This window comes from Sinocyclocheilus rhinocerous, unplaced genomic scaffold (assembly GCF_001515625.1).
Source record: "Sinocyclocheilus rhinocerous isolate Xijiao unplaced genomic scaffold, SAMN03320098_v1.1 scaffold3027, whole genome shotgun sequence".
Lineage (NCBI taxonomy): Eukaryota > Metazoa > Chordata > Actinopteri > Cypriniformes > Cyprinidae > Sinocyclocheilus > Sinocyclocheilus rhinocerous.
The window spans coordinates 45,464-63,293 of NW_015634062.1; the positions used below are offsets into that span (position 1 = coordinate 45,464).

Genomic DNA, 17,830 nt, shown 5'->3' on the forward strand with positions numbered 1-17,830 from the left:
CCGTGAGCCCTATGAGGTTTCCTGTTTGAGGGTATTTACTAAAACATGGCGTCACTTCTTTTTTCTCTCATTTTTATTGCAAGAAGAACACATCACAAGCACTATATACAAATATAAATCATTTTACATATATGTTTTTATTTACATAAGCAAGATATCAGTCTAAAAAAATGCGGCGTCATTCACTTTCACTCGATAGTGCGCACTACAGAGTGGACGAGCTCCTCTCCGCCGAAACATCTACGTCAGGTTTCACTGGCACTTTCTGATTCGTTTCTCCCACGTTGTCACAAGCACAGACGCGCAGTGAACCGTCACATCCCTTTACCGACCGAGGCGGGCTCTCGGTAACCGAACCCTGTCGAACCGGGGCTCTTTGGTGTTGTTTTGGTCCGGGATGGCGTTCATGGAGCAGCAGCAGCAGACGTTGTCCGGCAGGAAGCCGCCGCTGGACGACACCGTGCCGCTGATCGCCGTGATCGAGGCCAGCCAGAGTTTACAGTCACACACGGTAAACGGCACAACCGGAGCCGCGCGGATCGCTGTTTATGTTTGCGCGGAGACGCAGACGGTGTCGATTAGACCGATCCTCATCCGTTAAACCTTTGATATTGATTACAAATACGCATTTAAATGTTAGTAAAAAAAAGATTGAAAAGGGTTTAAAGTCAAACTTCAGGTTGTATGTCGTTTTTTGATGATTAACCTTGTTGTTTCTCGTTTATTTGTCGATTAATATCAGATTAATCGCATTTATTGTCAGTATAAGATTAGTTTTTGTTTAGATGTTTAATGTTAATGTCAGTTGTCAATACTGGAACAACTAGTGTACATTTTGTAGTGTAAATATTTGTAAATGTAAAAGCATCCTTCTGAATGAAGAAATATCAGCTACTAACATTTTATTTTTAACATTAATTTTAAGATTTCGCAAACAAATATCAAATTTGAATGAAGTGATGAAGAAATAGTGGCGTTTGAAATTCTTTAACAAAACGTTTTATTTTAATATTTATTTATTTATGATATAATCAACATAATCGACTTTAAAAGAAAGTTATATGTAAATATTACTTTGTTGATTTCGATGTTGTCTATCAATTTATGAATTTAATAAGATTAAACAACATACAACAAAGTAGGCTATTTTCAAAAAAGATCTCATATACTGTAGATCTCATGTGACATGTAAACTAGACTAGATCTGTTTATGTTGATTTACAGGTGGAATTGTAAATGTATCATATGCATTTGTGCAGAAAGACATTTCCTCTTGCTGTGAAACCAAAGCCACAAGAGATACGAGTGTTTCCTTTCACATTTATTCATCTATTCGTTTCTCATATTCATTCATATGAAAGTGCAATCTAGTAAACTGCTTTCAGTTCTATGTTGCGTAAACTTTACAGACTGTTAAATGTTTTGTTTTTTATTTAAGAGTAGATTAATTATATATATTTAATGTTACTTTGAACGCTGAAAGTCACAATGTTGATGTGTCTTAAATAATCAATCACAATAACGGATGTGATCTGAAATAGTGTTGCGAATGGAAACGGATCACCTTTGCTCTTGTTTTAGTCTAATGGAAACTATCAGGTGACGTTTTGAAGGAGAGTCAAACATTAATGCGAATAAGAAGTGGCTGTAAGTGTCAGGGTCAGCGTGAGGTTTTGGAGACTCTGTTACATTTGGCCTTTTCACTTCCTGCTTTGGTCTTGCTTCACAGTTCAGCTGTAAAAACCACAAATCTGTGACAACATGACTTTGGTCTCTTGAATGCCCAATATTGTGAAGAAGAAGAAGAAAAAAACAAAGATTACTTGTTAGGCTGGTTTCCACTAGTCAGGCTGAACTAGTTTGGTGATTTGGGGGTGAAGACCAGCTGAACCTGTTTTTTTTTTTCAGCAGGGTCTTTATTATATTACTAGTTTTAATGCATATTTGCTGCTGTGGATTCAGTCATCATTGTTCGTCTCTGTTAACAGGAGTACATCATTCGTGTACAGAGGGGCGTTTCCACAGAAAACAGCTGGACGGTGAGTTAGATCTGTCTGTCCATCTATCTGTCTATCCGTCTGTTTATCTATCTGTCTGTCCATCTATCTGTCTGTTTATCTATCTGTCTGTCTATCTATCCATCTACTGTCAATCTGTGTATCTATCTATCTGACTATCCCTCTGCCTGTCGTCTGTCTGTCTGTCTATGTATCGTCTGTCTATCTATTGTTTGTCTGTCTGTCTACTGTCGGTATGTCTATCTATCTATCTATCCATATATCTTCCTTTGCCTGTCGTCTATTTATCTGTCTGTCGTCTATCCATCTATCTATCTGTCTTGTCATCTGTCTATCGTCTGTCTATCTATCTTCTGTTTGTCTATCTGTCTATCTGTCTTTTTATCTATCTGTCTATCTATCCCTCTGCTTGTTATCTATATATCTGCCCAACTGTCTGTCGTCTATCTATCTATCTATCTATCTATCTGTCTGTCTGTCTGTCTGTCTGTCTGTCTATCTATCTATCTCTATATCTATCTATTGTATGTCCGTCTATCTATCTGTCCGTCGTCAATCTATTGTATGTCTGTCTATTTTCTGTCTGTCTATCCATTTATGTGTCTCTGTTATCTATCTATCTGTCTATCTGTCTGTCTGTCTGTCAGAATGATTGATTTTTGGTCTGATTTTCACAGGTCATCCGCAGATACAGCGATTTTGACATGCTGAATAATAGTTTACTGGTAAGTGGACCGTTAGAACAAGTCTGTGTTGGAAAAACATCCATTTCCGTGTAAGCATTTGACAGCCGCTGTTTCAAAATAAATTGAAAAGCATTGCTGGGATGTCTCAATGGCAATGATTCACTCTTGCTGAGTCCTCAAAAACTCACAGGCCTCAGAAAGCTTTTAACATTAGCCTTCCCATCCGTGAAAGAGTAACTATCAGTCTCTCTGTCTTCACAGATCTCCGGCCTCAACCTGCCACTTCCTCCTAAGAAGCTGTTAGGAAACATGGACCGAGAGTTTATAGCCGAGCGTCAGAAGGGTCTCCAGGCCTATCTGAACTACATCACACGTCACCACATCCTCTCCAGCTGTGAGCTGGTCAAAAAGTTTCTCGACACTAACAATTACTCAGTAAACTACACAGGTAATGCAACCAGGGCATATTTTAACACTAAAAAATGTGTTTTTGCATCAAAATTATTTGTAAAATCCTCCCCTTCCTTCTTTTTTTCAGAAATAGCCTTACAGCAGGTGTCCATGTTCTTCAGATCCGACCCAAAATGGGAAGTTATTGAGCCGTTAAAAGACATTGGTGAGTAAAGCAGTTTAGTTACTTCCGTCCAATTTCATTTCATATTATATTATACTTTTATAACATATTTTATGTTATTGATTTATTTACTTTAATTTTTTTATATGAAACAGAATTGGTTTTTACATTGACCATGAATGATTACGCTGTCAGCCTTGTAGGGATATGCCGGTATAAAATTTTCATGTTGCAATTAATTGCTAATGCTTTTATTACGGTATACGGTATTATCACGATATTGAAATTAAGTTAAAAAAAAGTGCTGTCATAATACAGTATAACAGGTTTAATAACTTTTTTTCTTATAACAAAAATAACTGAACATTTAAATGCAATAAAGCAATACAGAAAAATGTATAAAGTTAAAAAGTTTTACACAGATTAAAGTGCAAAAGAACTATAAAGACCAATAGGTATCACTTTACAATAAGACCTCATTAGTTAACCTTAGTTAATGCATTAACATTCACAATGAGCAATAGCAACATTTGCTACAGAAGTTATTAATCCTTGTTTAAAAAATACAAGTCTTAGTTCAGGTTAGCTCATTAAATAACACAGTTGCAACTTTAGATTTTAACAACCTGTTATTAAATATTAGAATACCTAAGATTAATGAATGTTCAGAAGAATTTTTCATTGGCAGTTTATGTTAACTAATGAATTAACTAATGTTAACTAATGAAGCCCTAATGTAAAGTGTGACCGAACAATAAAGAATCAAAACACTTTCAAACAATATCTAGGGCATGTTGTAGTCCAGATTAAAATGTAAAAAAAGTTTGAAAATAAATAGCCTATTAAGTCTAAATATGTAAGTATTTGGCGCTGTGTTCAAAATTCTGAATAATTTGTAATATATAATTATTCACGGTATTTAGAAGTGCCCACGATAACAATATCGTGCATATTCATTACCGTGATATATCGCATTACCGAATACCGGCACAAGTCTACAGCCTTGAGATACATCACAACTATAAAAGTTAATGATTTAACTGTTATTGATTTGTTTCTCCCAATGACTTTATATATAGCGTCAGGCGTTGGTTTACTTTGACACATTTAGTATTCCTGACACCTTGATGGATTTCAGAGGCTCATGGGAATTTTTTTGTCCTCTAAAAACAGCCTGAGTTTCACAGCCGAGACACATTTGAGAAGAAACTTACTTGTTTCTTTTAGAGGAAGATTCATTAATAAAAATGTAACATTTACCTTGACATGTTCAAATATTGTAATTTTACCACAAAATCAAAAGGAAAAATAGGAAAGTATATTTCATTTCAGTAAAATAAAGGCTATATGTAGGACTTTTTCCATTATAGTATTATTTTTTAAGAAAAATTAATCATCATTACTTTAATGCAAAATATGATATATTATTTTAAAATTATTTCATTTAAAATGTACATTTGTAAAATATAGAAAAAATGTTACGTTTATTACAGTTTTATGTAATAATTTTACGCGTTGCAGTAATGAAAATTTAAAGCAGAAAATAGGCTTTTTTTATTAAATTAACCTCACAATGCAAAAATTTTTATATTTTATTATTATAATGTTTTTATCTTCTAATATTGGTTTGAAATGTGACATTCATGCATGAAATTTATCCAATCATCTAATATCTGTCTTGTCATAGGCTGGCGATTGAGAAAGAGGTACTTCCTAGTCAAAGACAAAGATCAACCCAAAGACAAACAAGTATTAAGTTGGGTAAGTTTCATTTTGACCCATACAAACACAGAACCAACCTTTTCCTGGATTCTCCTGCTCTGTTAATCAAGTACTTTGACCCTCAGCGTGTTTAATTCCCATTATTGCGTAACCCTGATGAAGTCGTTCCTGTTGATCGCATTCAACGCCACTTTGTTTGGCTGCACAAAGAACTTAACTAACCTACTAATCTCTCCTGACGTATTTGTATTCATTCACTTCTATAATTAGCTTTGTGTGACCCTTGTACCGACCATAATACATTTCTTTACCAATTATAGGTGGATTTGGGTCCAGATAAGTTCCTGTCCGACAAAGACCTCCAGTCTGCAATGAAGCTGCTTACAACTCTGTCTGTAAGTCGTAAAAGTTGTATCAGGATATCAGAGCGTTGTTATGTCGTTGCAAAAATGTTTTTAGAGGTTTTATGGTGTTGCTAGGAAGATTTGGCTGGTTTTTCGGGCCTAAAACAAACGTACAACCATATAGATTGCAAATCAATTCAGCATAAATTAAATAGTAAAAATATTATTGTAGTGTGTATATACAGCGCCGTCGTGCTACGGGCGTCCCGAGTTCGAATCCCAACTCAAGGACCTTTCCCGATCCCGCCCCCTATCTCGCTCCCACTTCACTTCCTGCCAGTTCCGATCTGTCATGTCATAATAAAGGCCATAAAAATGCCAAAAATATCTATATTATTGTAGTGTAATGATATTTTAGTAATCATTTGACATTATTTTCATGACAATTACGCACCGTTTCCTTGCTGTTATTGTAATGCAAAACGAATAAGAGTATATAATTTCAATTTTACTGTGTAAAGCTGTTAAGCAGAGCCGACGTGCTGTCGGGACTGAACTAAAAGAGCCTGTCTTTGTGTACAGACCCGAATGTTTAGATGTTTTGTGTGTGAACGCTGTCATGTGCTCTTGTTTTTCCTGCTTCCTCAACGTCAGCAGTCGTACAGCGAGATTAAACAGATCACTGAGAGAAACACAGCTCTACAAAAGACACACAGTGGAAATCATGTGTAGACACCCGAACACAATCCACCCCGTTATTTATACAATATAACAATTTTGTCTCAGAAATTGCTAGAAATGTATCAATTAACTACAAAAGAAAAGCAAATAACACATTGAATTAAACATGAAATTTTGAAGTAGAAAGACTGAACTAGTATTTTTTTTTTAAAGTGTAATCTTGGTTTCATTTAGAACCTAAAGTTGATATTTTAAAAATATTTTACAGTTTATAAATATAGTGTAGTTTTTATTAATATTTTTAAATAAGTTTTCATTTTTTATTTTCAGTTCTCATTTTAATACAAATATACAGTGTAGTTTTTTTTATTATTGTTAAATTAGATTGTATTTTTCTATTTTTGGTTCTCTTTTTAATACAAATATATAGTGTTGTTTTTATTATTTTTAAATTAGCTTTTATTTTTATATTTTCAGTTGCATAGGCCATACAAGACTGGCTCATGCATTCTTGCTTAAAGGGGAGTTATTTAGTATAATTTTGCCAGAAAAACTTAGAATTTTTATCATATGTTAATGTAAAAAAATCTTGTGTAATATAACTTGTGTTTGTTTGTTTGCTGTTTTTTTTATTGTATTTGTTATACTTGTATTTTTTAATTGTTTTTTACATACTACTATATTTTCAGTTCTTATTTAAATACAAAAATACAGTGTAGCTTTTCTTAATATTTTTGAATTAGATTTTATTTTTCTATTTTGGTTCTTATTTTAATACAAATACATAGTGTAGTTTTTATTATTATTTAGGTTTAAGACATTAAATATAAGAGTTTGCAGGTTTTTTCATAATTGTAATAGTAATAAAATTATGAAAAATTATTAAAATATAATGAAATGTGTCAAATAAATAGGTATGTTTAAATAACTAATATTTATACATTTAATGGAAAAATACATTGTTATTGTTAAATATGAAGGCAACTATCCATAATGTATAATTATTTTAAATTTTTAGTTTTAGGTTTGTTTGTTTTTTTTCCATTTAGTAACTTACATTTATTTGAGTTTGGTGCTAAGGCATAGTTTTTCATCTAAAATTTCTGTATGATTTTATTTCAGCTTTATTTCGAATAGTATTATTTTTAATAGTTTTAGTTAATATTCAATGTAATACCGTGGAAAAGGGTTACTTGAAGACAAATGATCAGTCAGATGGAGGAGTCGTCTGACGTCTGCTTTCCAGATGAGCAGATTAAAGCAGTCCAACCGAGATGCACGTTAATCAGGAAAGCATGACACAGTCATTTCTGACCATGAGGCTCATGGGAAAACATGTCAGACATCTGAATTCTGAATTCAGCCGCATAGCAATACCCTCATAACTCCATGTCCTTGTCCTGAAAGTGTCTTTTGCATGGACGAAAACACTGCAAGTGTTTGTATGTGTCTGACTGCAGCTGTTTTTGTATTTTTCCATAGCATTCAAACATCTCTCCTGTCAGTTTCGCTACAACCAGTGAATCGTCTGCTCTAGTCATTCGAGTTTTCAGCGAGAAAGGAACGCTTAGGGATCACATCTGCAAGGTTCGCTTTCTTTACCTAGACTGATCAAATATTATAAAGTAAAACATACTTGTATTTCTTGTAATTCTGTCTTGAATTTTGTGGGATCTTTAGGTGAAGCCCAAAGAGCCCTTTCTGAAGAAGTACTGCAATCCCAAAAAGATCCAGGGTTTGGAGCAGCAGCAGATCCGAACCTACGGAAGACAGATTCTGGAGGTCTGGTTAACAGTTTATGTTCATAAAAAACAGTTTACAGGAATTTGTAGACTTTTTTTTCTGTGCTTTTAAAGGGTTAGTTCACCCAAAAATGAAAATTCTGTCATTAATTACTCGCCCTCGTGTTGTTTCAAACCCGTAAGACCTCCGTTTATCTTCGGAACACAAATTAATTTTAGATATTATATATTTTTGATGAATTCTGAGAGCTCTCTGACCCTCCCATAGACAGTAATGTAATTTCCCTAGAGCCATTTTGGAGAATATCCGCTGGACGTAAACAGCGTATGCTATTCTGTGTCAACTGCGTAACGCGGATACGTTGTTTTCGTTCAAATCAATGCGTAAACAACGTAGAAAACGAATAAAGTCGTTATTTTTGTTTTCTTTGCGTACAAAAGTATTCTCGTAGCTTCGTAAAATTACGGTTGAACCCCTGATGTCACATGGATTATTTTACCGATCTCCTTGCTACGTTTCTGGACCTTGATCGTGTAAGGACCCTTGCTGTCTATGGGAGGGTCAGAAAGCTCTCAGATTCCATCAAAAATATCTTAATTTGTGTTCCGAAGATGAACGGAGGTCTTACGGGTTTGGAACAACATAATGGTGAGTAATTAATGACAGAATTTTCATTTTTGGGTGAACTATCCCTTTAATATGCAGCGCGGTAGATATTTCTCAAACATCCTGTTTAAGGTTTGTTTTAAACCTCTATTCTGCTTTTATTTAAGCCTGAACGGCTTAACATCCATCCATTGGGATTTATGCTCAAGAGATTTTTAAAGAAAGGTTTAAGTTTGAACGTCTCCCATTGCTGTCAGTTGTTTGCATTCATTATCTAACAACAGTGATGTCGTTTTAATATTTGCATACTGAATTGACATTGGCGTTTATTTGCATACAGAATTATATTTGATCTTTTCTTTTTTGCATCTGTTTTACTCATCCACATATGCCTTGTTCAAAAGTTTTTGAGGAAAATAATACTTGTATTTAGCAAGAATGTATTAGTTTGATCATAAATGACAGCAAAGACAATAATGTTACAAAATATTTCTGTTTTAAATAAATGCTGTTCTTTTGAACTTTCTATTCAGCAAAAAAAAAAAAATGTATTGCGGTTTGCACAAAAATATGAAGCAACACAACTGTTTTCAACATTTATAGTAGTAGAAATGTTTCTTGAGCAGCAAATCAGCATATTATAATGATTTCTGAAGGATCATGTGACTGTGAACACTGGAGTAATGATGCTGAAAATTCAGCTTTGCATCACAGGAATAAATTACATTTTAAGATATATGATGATACAAAAAATTTATTTTATATTATAATAATATTTCACAATATTACTGTATTTTTGATCAAATACATTGCTTTCAAAAAATTAAAAAAACCCACAAAAAAAGTAAATTTAGTTTACTAACTCTTATTTCACCTCAAATTTTAAGCAGCTCTTTTTCTGCTGTACTTCTTTCTGGAAATGTAAATATGTAATTTCCTGTAAATATGCAATTTTCTGTTTTCTTCCAGGCACTAAAATTTCTCCATGACAAGGGTTTTCCGTATGGGCATCTTCATCCGTCTAACGTCCTGATCGAGGAGAACACGTGTAAATTGTTGGATATAGAGAATTCTTTACTGGGACTGCCGTCATATTACCGACCCTACGTAACACAGTTCAGGAAAATTAATGTGAGATAACCTTATTTTTTGTTTTCTTTTAGTAGTAAACAATTTAAATATTAATAATTAAGATATGTGATTTTAAAAAGCTGATGTTTTTCGTTTTATAAGACAACAGAAAGCATAGACGTCTACTCGTTTGGACATTTGCTTTATGAAATGACGTATGGCCGCCCACCTGACGCTGTGCCTGTGGATCAATATCCTACAGCTCCGTTCTCGTCCGTAGGTCAGTATGTAAAAAAAAAAAAAAAATGCATTTAACATGCATAATTTGAGAGTAGTAGTCTCTTATTGTAAGCTGGAAGTAAAATCAAATTAGCCAAAATATTTAATCTATGAGCATGTGTCGGAGTTTACAGGCTTTTATTAGCATGGATGCCATATGTGTAATAGGTAAATAGGTTAAGTTGAACTTGCCCTTTTAAGGTACAGAACATTGGCTGTTGTTCAGTTGAATCCATACAGCAGTAATCTCTAAGTATGTTGTGTTGTGGGTCATATGTGTGTAGTTAATTGTTTTATGTAATATGTAACCGCTTGTTTTCTGTTTTCCCACAGTGTCTGTACTTCAGTCCATCCTGTCCACGGAGGCTTGCAAAACGGGAATGCCTACCGTTTCCCAACTCCTACAAACACCGTGAGTTACGATATTCAGACATGCTTGTGCTCAGGAGTGAATCTCACAAAAATATCTTATTCCTTTTGGAACTAATTTTGCAATTAGTAAAAAAAAAAAAAAATTTATATTATTTTTCTCACATATATTTTATATAGTCTTTTTTGTTTTATTAGGTTGTTTTATTATTATATTTTTATGTGGTAAATTTGTATTACTATTTTTTTTATATAATTTACGTTTTTAGAAGCAAAAATTATTTCAGAAACAAAAATTATTGGAATAATTGGCATGAGTAAATGTTAAATTGCATTATTTGCAAATATGCTAAATTTAATATCTTATTCCTTTGGGGTCTGTAGTATTATTTTTTTTATTTTACTTAGGGCTGCAAAACGATTAATCGTGATTAATCACATTCAAAATAAAGGTTTATGTTTACATACTATATGTGTGTGTACTGTGTATATTTATTATGTATATATAAAAACATACATACATGTATATATTAAATATACATAATATATGTTTTAAAAATATGTTTAAGAGATTTATATATAAAATTTAGAGATTTATATATAAAATATTTATATTTATATATAATATAAATTATATACAAGTATAAATATATATACATACTAATATTTTTAAACATATATACATATATGTGTGTGTATATTTATATATACATAATAAATATACACAGTACACACACATAAAGTATGTAAACATAAACTTTTATTTTGAATGCGATTAATCGTTTTGCAGCCCTAATTTTATGATATAATTTTCTTCATATATTTTATATAGTATTTTATTTAGGGATATTTTTAAATATATTTATTACACTTTTATTTACATATTACATTTTTATAATTTTTTTATTAGAAATAAAATCATTTTAAAAATAAAATTATTGGTATAATTGTAATGAGTTAATTCATTTATTGCATAATATCCTGAAAATACTGTCAGATTGCAGTGGTGCAAAAAAAGGCCTCATTTTCAAAATACAGTTATTTTTGGCGGGGGGGGCGGGATCGGGAAAGGTCCTCGAGCTGGGATTTGAACTCGGGATACCCATAGCACAACAGCGCTGTACATTGGCGCGCTGCCCACGAGGCTATTGGCACCGACCGAAATACAATGTAATATTTTTTCTGTTGGTTTTTAGGGTGAAATATGACCCTGAAGTTGTTCTTGACCAGTTTTGTGAGATTCATCCTAAAAGAGTGATGTGTACAGAGCGTAGTCTTCTTTTTATGACTAAGTCACGTTATTGTGAATCCAAAGCATGTGGTTTTCTTCTTTATAGTGGTAATTGTGAATGTTGACATTGTTTAAAACTGAAGCACAAACCACTGCTGAGTTTAACTCTCGTTCTAACAGGTTATTCAATGACATGCTGCTGTTTAACTCAGAGAAACCCCAGTTTAAGGTAAACACACTGAAGTAAAAAACTAACCTAACCAGTTTTCGTTTTACTAAATAATTGGTTAAATCTTCCATCTTTCCAAACTCCAGATCAGCTCCAAATTAAAGGAGGCTCTAAAATCGTCCAAGGAATGCTTGGAGAAGCGCCTAGTGGAGGAACAGAGGACGGTTAGCATTGCTTTATTCACTTTTGGTTTCTTGTGCAACAAACGTTTAGCTTGGCTTGCTTATGAAACATTACACATCGGTGTCGCAAACACAAATTCCATCATTTCAGTCTAGAAAAGCTGACTTAATGACATCAGCTGAATAAAATGTGATACTTTACAACAGGAATTTCCATCAAACTTCCTGTAGATTTAGGTTTATATAACTGAAACCTGGTGTGTTTTCAGATTCACCAGCACAAGAGGCTGACGCGAGCGCAGTCGCACCACGGCTCCGAGGAAGAGAAGCGGAAAAGGAAGATCTTGGCCAGAAAAGTACACGAGTTTGAGCGCTTTCCCATAATTATGATTCACACTGAACAGTCACACTGTTTTATGCTAAACATAATGGTTGTTAAAATCAAAACGCCTGTTTTGGTTTCAGAAATCGAGACAGTCGACGTATGAAAATGAGGAGGATCTTTCTGTCAAATACAATAACAACTCTGGTAGGTTTCATTTATTATTAAACTTTCCTTTATTAAAGGAATAGTTCACCTAAAATGTCCTCACCCTCAGGCCATCCAAAATGTAGATGAGTATGTTTCTTCATCAGATTTGGAGAAATGTAGCATTACATCACCAATAGATCCTCTGCAGTGCAGTGTTAATGTCATTGACACGAATTTAACGTTGACACGATTTTTGTCGTAATTTTCGTCAACGACGTTTTTTTTTTACTGACGAAAGTGAGACGATAACGAACTAAAACTCGTTTCGAATGACAAAAACTATGATGAAAATCTATTGACATTTTCATTAACGAATAAAAACGAGATGAAAATGTTAGGGAGGGACGATTTAGGAAGAGATTAATTCAGAACAAATCTGCTGCGTAGTTAGATGCGTACATAACCAGCGGGACATAAGCTAACATACACTTGCTGCACGTCGCATAAAACGTTCAAAAATGTCAATATGTGGGAGTAAGAGAAGAGCAGACATATGGATAATTTTTCATACAACAAACATTATTGTGATGTTTTTATCAGCTGTTTAGACTCTCATTCTGACGGCACCCATTCACTGCAGAGGATCCATTGGTGAGCAAGTGATGTAATGCTACATTTCTCCAAATCTGACTCATCTTCATCTTGGATAGCCTAAGAATTAAAAAATTTTCAGCAAATTATTGGGTGAATTTTTGGGTGAACTATTCTTTTAATAAACAACGGTAAATTTAATGCCACATTTTTAGTGTTTTGGGTTCCTGAGTATTTTTCTCCATTCATTTTCTCCATAGGGATTTTGGAAAAATCTTGAGGGTCAATCCTTCTCAAATGATGCAATGAAGGTTGCTTGACCATTTTTAATTTTCCTTTTTTGTGTGTGTGCAGTTGAACCATTTAAAACAAAAGTAAAATAAAAATAAAATTATGTAGCAAATCTCAAAGAGGAAAAAAAAGGAAAAAGCTACCAATACTAAAAATTGCTAAAAAAAAAAAAAAATCAAGTATAAAAAACGGAAATTAAAAATGGTCAAGCAACCAACTTTACAATTTTTGGACCACTTGAGATGAAATTACTGTTTAGTAAAGAGTTGTAAACCATGAACCAAACCAACCTGCTTCGGATAAATTGCAATATTACAAACTTTCTTCCAATACAAAAAGGTTTTTGAAAAATGTAAAAAGGACATTTTTTTAACGTCTAGTAGTTCACCCAGAATTTGGAAATTAAAGCACTTTTTTTTTTTATTAGGTGCACGTGATGTGAACTTAAGACTTTTAAAGGCACAAATACTGCCACAAACAACCTTGGTGTTCATCGCAGATTTTCAAAGGTTTATCATTATTGAGAAAAGTCTGATTTTGAATGGCTTTTTCACTACCAGAACCCTTCTGTTGAAGGATCAGCTGTCCAGTTCTTAATGTATAAATACAGTAAAAGAACACAGTAAAAAACATCTTATTTTTGTCTTCTAGCAGGTTCTGGGGCGAGTTCACCTCCAACCTGCCCGTCCTCACCCACTCCTTTACCTGGATCAGGTACGTCCCGTTTATAATGTCCCGTCCATCCTTAATCATTATATAACATACATCAGAAGAGTTTTTCCTGGTTTTATCCAAACATTCCCTTTCTACAGCCAGTATGTCCACGTCAACAATCAGTTTTCCCAGTATAATACTGTATTTGTTGCATGATGTGGTAAACTTTTTCGATTGTAATTCACCAGCGCAGTAACATCTTTTTTTTTATCCAATAGAAACCTAATCTTTCTCATTTCCATAATCAATCATCAAATTCCTCATGAAATCGGTTGCAATCTCCATTCATCTTACCAGATCATAATCATCCGATGTGTCGCCTCATTCTGATATGATCAGTAACTTGTGTGTGCCTCTCTCTCTCTCTCTCTCTCTCTCTCTTATATGCTGTCTTCAAAACTAGAGCATGCGCCATTTTGAACGTGTGTGGGGTAAAGTAATTCAATAATAATAATCTATTTCCACCGTAAAGTTGCAGCTCACCCTCCCTCAATAGTACATTTGGATTCCCACAGCACAACTGTTGCTCATCAATATTAATGTTTGCAAATGCATGCAAATGAGTTCAGTCCAGACAGTTTCCAGCCTACTGAGAAGGGTTAATGCAACTTTAACAGTTCACAATCTGCAATTCTATTTAGGCACAAAACTTGCTTCATTCTGGACTTTTTGAGGGCTTTTCTGAGGGTAAATTCATTTTTTTTAACAACAAACACTCTGGTTTTGTGGATTGTGATGGTTGTTTTTGTTCTTATATATGTAATATATTAGTAAATGATCATACTGGTTTTAAAGATACTATTATTACATGCTCTTTTGAATGAGGAATAAAAACAAAATAGTGGTCTTAAAGGGGTCATATGATGCGATTTCAATTTTTCCTTTCTCTTTGGAGTGTTACAAGCTCTTGGTGCATAAAGAAGATCTGTAAAGTTGCAAAGACTAAAGTCTCAAATCCAAAGAGATATTCTTTATAAAAGTTAAGCGTCAACCACGCCTACCTAAAACGGCTCGTTCTAACACACCAATAGCATCATATGACCCCTTTAAAGCAGTTACAGCTAAGCATAACTAGTATGCTGACTATACTTGCATCTTGCTGATTGGTTCAGAAGGCATGAGTCATTCTCTCCATCACTTACTTCCAAGAAGGTGATTGGTCAGTAAATGACAAATCAGCAGTAAGATATTTGAAGTCAACATGAAGTGGTAGTATTCTTTCCAGTCACTCGTATTTTCATGTAATAATTATATTTGTAGTATCATAATTTATTGTTTACAATATTTAATTATGAAATATAAATGTTTTAAATATAAATCTTTTAAATTAATTGTATAATTAATTTATATTGAACAAATTAACATAATTTATAATTATATAATAGATGGTTATATAATGTATCATAATATATTATTTTATATTATATATTATTATAAAATTATAATATATTGTATATTTACTTCTTAAAAATATTTTAAGTATTTAAATATTTTTATCTGAATTATATTTCATAGTTATAAATATATAATTCATTTTTATATTTTATTTCATAGTATTTTTATATTGCAGTATATTGTGTATTTATGTATTAAATATGAATACATTTAAATATAAAGATATTCAGTTATTTTATGTTGACTTTAAATGTTGCTGCTTGTGGTAAGTGTATCATTCTGAACAGCTGTTGTACTTTTTCGCTTCCTGTTTACATACGGCACAGGATTCTGAGTAGCTACTGTATATTACTGTTTCGTCATATTCGATATAACTAAACCGTATTAGTTAGATTCGACCGATTGTGACGGACTGTTTCCTCTGATTCCCGCAGGAGCACCTCCAGCACCTCCTCTTCCTCCCCCTACTGCTCCTCCACCTCCTCCCGGGAACGAACCCGTCCCTCCGTCCCTCTCGCCTCCCGGTGGCAACGGCGCGGGCAGGAGCGCCCTCCTCAGCTCCATCCAGTCCTTCAATAAAGTCAAACTGAAAAAATCAGAGACTGTTGAACGCAGCGGCCCACGTTTGTGAAAAAAAAAAACACACGCTCGTCTTTTAGTGCAATTTGGCCACTCAAAGTCTTTTAGCAACACTTGTGTCTAGCAGTGAAAAGTGATTGTTTGTACCTGAACTGATTGAGTGTTTGTTTTGTTCGTTTGTTTTATTCACAGCCCTGCGTTTTTTGTTTTGTTTTAAGCTGCTCGATGTAACCTAAACGGTTCTGCTTGGACCAACTGTCGTATTTAAACAATGGACTTGCACACTCATTCGGACGAAAACAAATCTTCATTATAAAAGTACTGACTTCTGAAGGCGAAGGCACAAGATGGTGGAGAACGCGGGCAGCACATTTACTATGAATGGAAACGTAACTGGATTTTATTGTTGGTTCATAAAACTAGTGATATTTGATTCTGACATTTTAATTCGACTTTGGTTATGGTTTATTTCGGAGGGTTTGGGATGATGCTTTTTAAGCGTTTGCCACATTTACCATTGTGCCTACAAAAGCTGAGAGCGTTCTTTGTTCTCTTCGTTTTTTTTTCCTGGGGAAATTTTGAGCTACATTGTTCGTATTTTCTTTCAGAACAAAGTAATATTTGCATTCCTGTTCTGCAAGATCACAATCAATATGTTGCGCAAATAGCGTCATTTATACGATGCGTTCATCATTTATGCCCCTTAATGACACAATGAACAATGGCTTTGAATTACCACTGATGTGATTGTATAATGACCATTGTGATGTCACTTACACCGTTTAATCCTATTGGCTGTTGCAGCCCGGTAGAGAATTTCAGCCAATCAGAAACGAGAAAGTGGTGGTAAATGGAAGTGATTTCTTGTTTTGCACACATAGAGAGAAAGAAACCTCTATAATTCAAATTCATCGCAGGGTCCTGTTGAAAACCAGATTCATTTGTAATCTAGAATGATGTACAGTAATGCACAATAGTTCATCTTTTGCTCCTGTAACAGTAAACTCATTTGTATATAGATTCATACAGACACTGAAAACATTACAGCTATATACCGTAATATGTATTCCCGGCTTTATCGTGGGGGAAGAGTTTAATAATGTTTTCACTTTCGCGACAGCACTTTACCGCTGAATATTTAGCAGTGGTCTGGAGAAGAAGAAATCTTCTGAAGTTTACACAGAGATTTATGTATGTCCGAGGACAGGAGAGGAATCGGTGTGTTTGACAATGAAGAAAACTGCCACTGATTTTCGCCTCTGTACAGTTGCCACAACCGTTGTTCAAAGCACTGGAGGTGAACATCCTCAAAATGCTACAAGATTGTTTTCCCTGTTCTGAAAAACTTGTGTTGGTAATATTTTAAAAGAATGGTCTTGTGCTTTTTAGTTGTGAACATTGAAGTAAAGACAATGGAACAGATCATGTGTGGTTTAATTATTTCTTCAAACTAGCATAAATGAATAAACTATTATGTATAGATGTTGTGAATAAAATAAATGATGTTAAATTGTATTTTGAAATAAAACATAATATCTATCTATCATCTATCTATCTATCATCTATCTATCTATATATCTATCTTTATTTTTAAATATGAATATATAGTGATATATTTTTATATTTATTTTGAATATTTTAAATAATTAATTTTTTAATATTTATAATATTTTTAACTTCTTTGACATTTATTAGCATGTTTATTAATGATATATTGTAACATTTTAAAACAAGAAACTTTCAGATTTTTTTATTGCAAATTAATATATGTACATATCTCATCTGGTTTACAAATATGTTAGAAAACATCGTTACAGTTAGAGTTGTTTTATTTTTATTATAATATTAATTTAACGATATGCTTTGTTAATCAACATTTATTCATTTGTTTAGTAATGATATATTGTACAGTGTATATCTATTTGTTTTTTCAAATGAATAAATATGTAGAGATCTCACGTGAATTATAATTACATTGTAAATGTAGTTGACAAATTGTTATTATTAGTAAGAGTTATATTATTGTATTATATTTATTATTAAAATTATTTTAAGTAATATGTTTTATTAATTTTATTAGCTTAATGATATATTGTAATTTTAAAACTATCAC

At 33.2% G+C, this 17,830-nt stretch overlaps 1 protein-coding gene across 4 annotated transcripts; it reads left to right on the forward strand.

Annotated features, from left to right (window-relative positions):
• Positions 1-210: 210 nt before the first annotated feature.
• Positions 211-15,955, forward strand: LOC107745407 (PX domain-containing protein kinase-like protein). 4 transcript variants are annotated; one of them, XM_016559279.1, is made up of 19 exons: positions 212-511; positions 1,989-2,039; positions 2,696-2,743; positions 2,966-3,152; positions 3,243-3,320; positions 4,966-5,039; positions 5,321-5,395; positions 7,508-7,612; positions 7,706-7,807; positions 9,344-9,505; positions 9,608-9,725; positions 10,058-10,136; positions 11,505-11,553; positions 11,640-11,717; positions 11,945-12,031; positions 12,141-12,204; positions 13,684-13,743; positions 14,147-14,174; positions 15,573-15,637. In XM_016559279.1, exons 1-18 carry the CDS (start codon positions 398-400, stop codon positions 14,161-14,163), a joined length of 1,548 nt encoding a protein of 515 aa, XP_016414765.1. In that variant the 5' UTR covers positions 212-397; the 3' UTR covers positions 14,164-14,174; positions 15,573-15,637. The 4 variants fall into 4 exon arrangements, with proteins under 4 accessions (XP_016414762.1, XP_016414765.1, XP_016414761.1 ...); XM_016559278.1 differs by having other exon boundaries at positions 214-511; positions 13,681-13,743; positions 15,573-15,635; XM_016559276.1 differs by lacking the exon at positions 14,147-14,174 and having other exon boundaries at positions 211-511; positions 15,573-15,955.
• Positions 15,956-17,830: the final 1,875 nt, after the last annotated feature.

What these genes read in the sequence shown, in the direction of transcription:
- LOC107745407 (XM_016559275.1), top strand. Translation starts at nt 398, where the DNA reads ATGGCGTTCATGGAGCAGCAGCAGCAGACGTTGTCCGGCAGGAAGCCG. An exon ending in CCACAGAAAACAGCTGGACG is followed by an intron (nt 2,040 to 2,695) that starts GTGAGTTAGATC and finishes TGATTTTCACAG; the next exon opens with GTCATCCGCAGATACAGCGA. An exon ending in TGCTGAATAATAGTTTACTG is followed by an intron (nt 2,744 to 2,965) that starts GTAAGTGGACCG and finishes CTGTCTTCACAG; the next exon opens with ATCTCCGGCCTCAACCTGCC.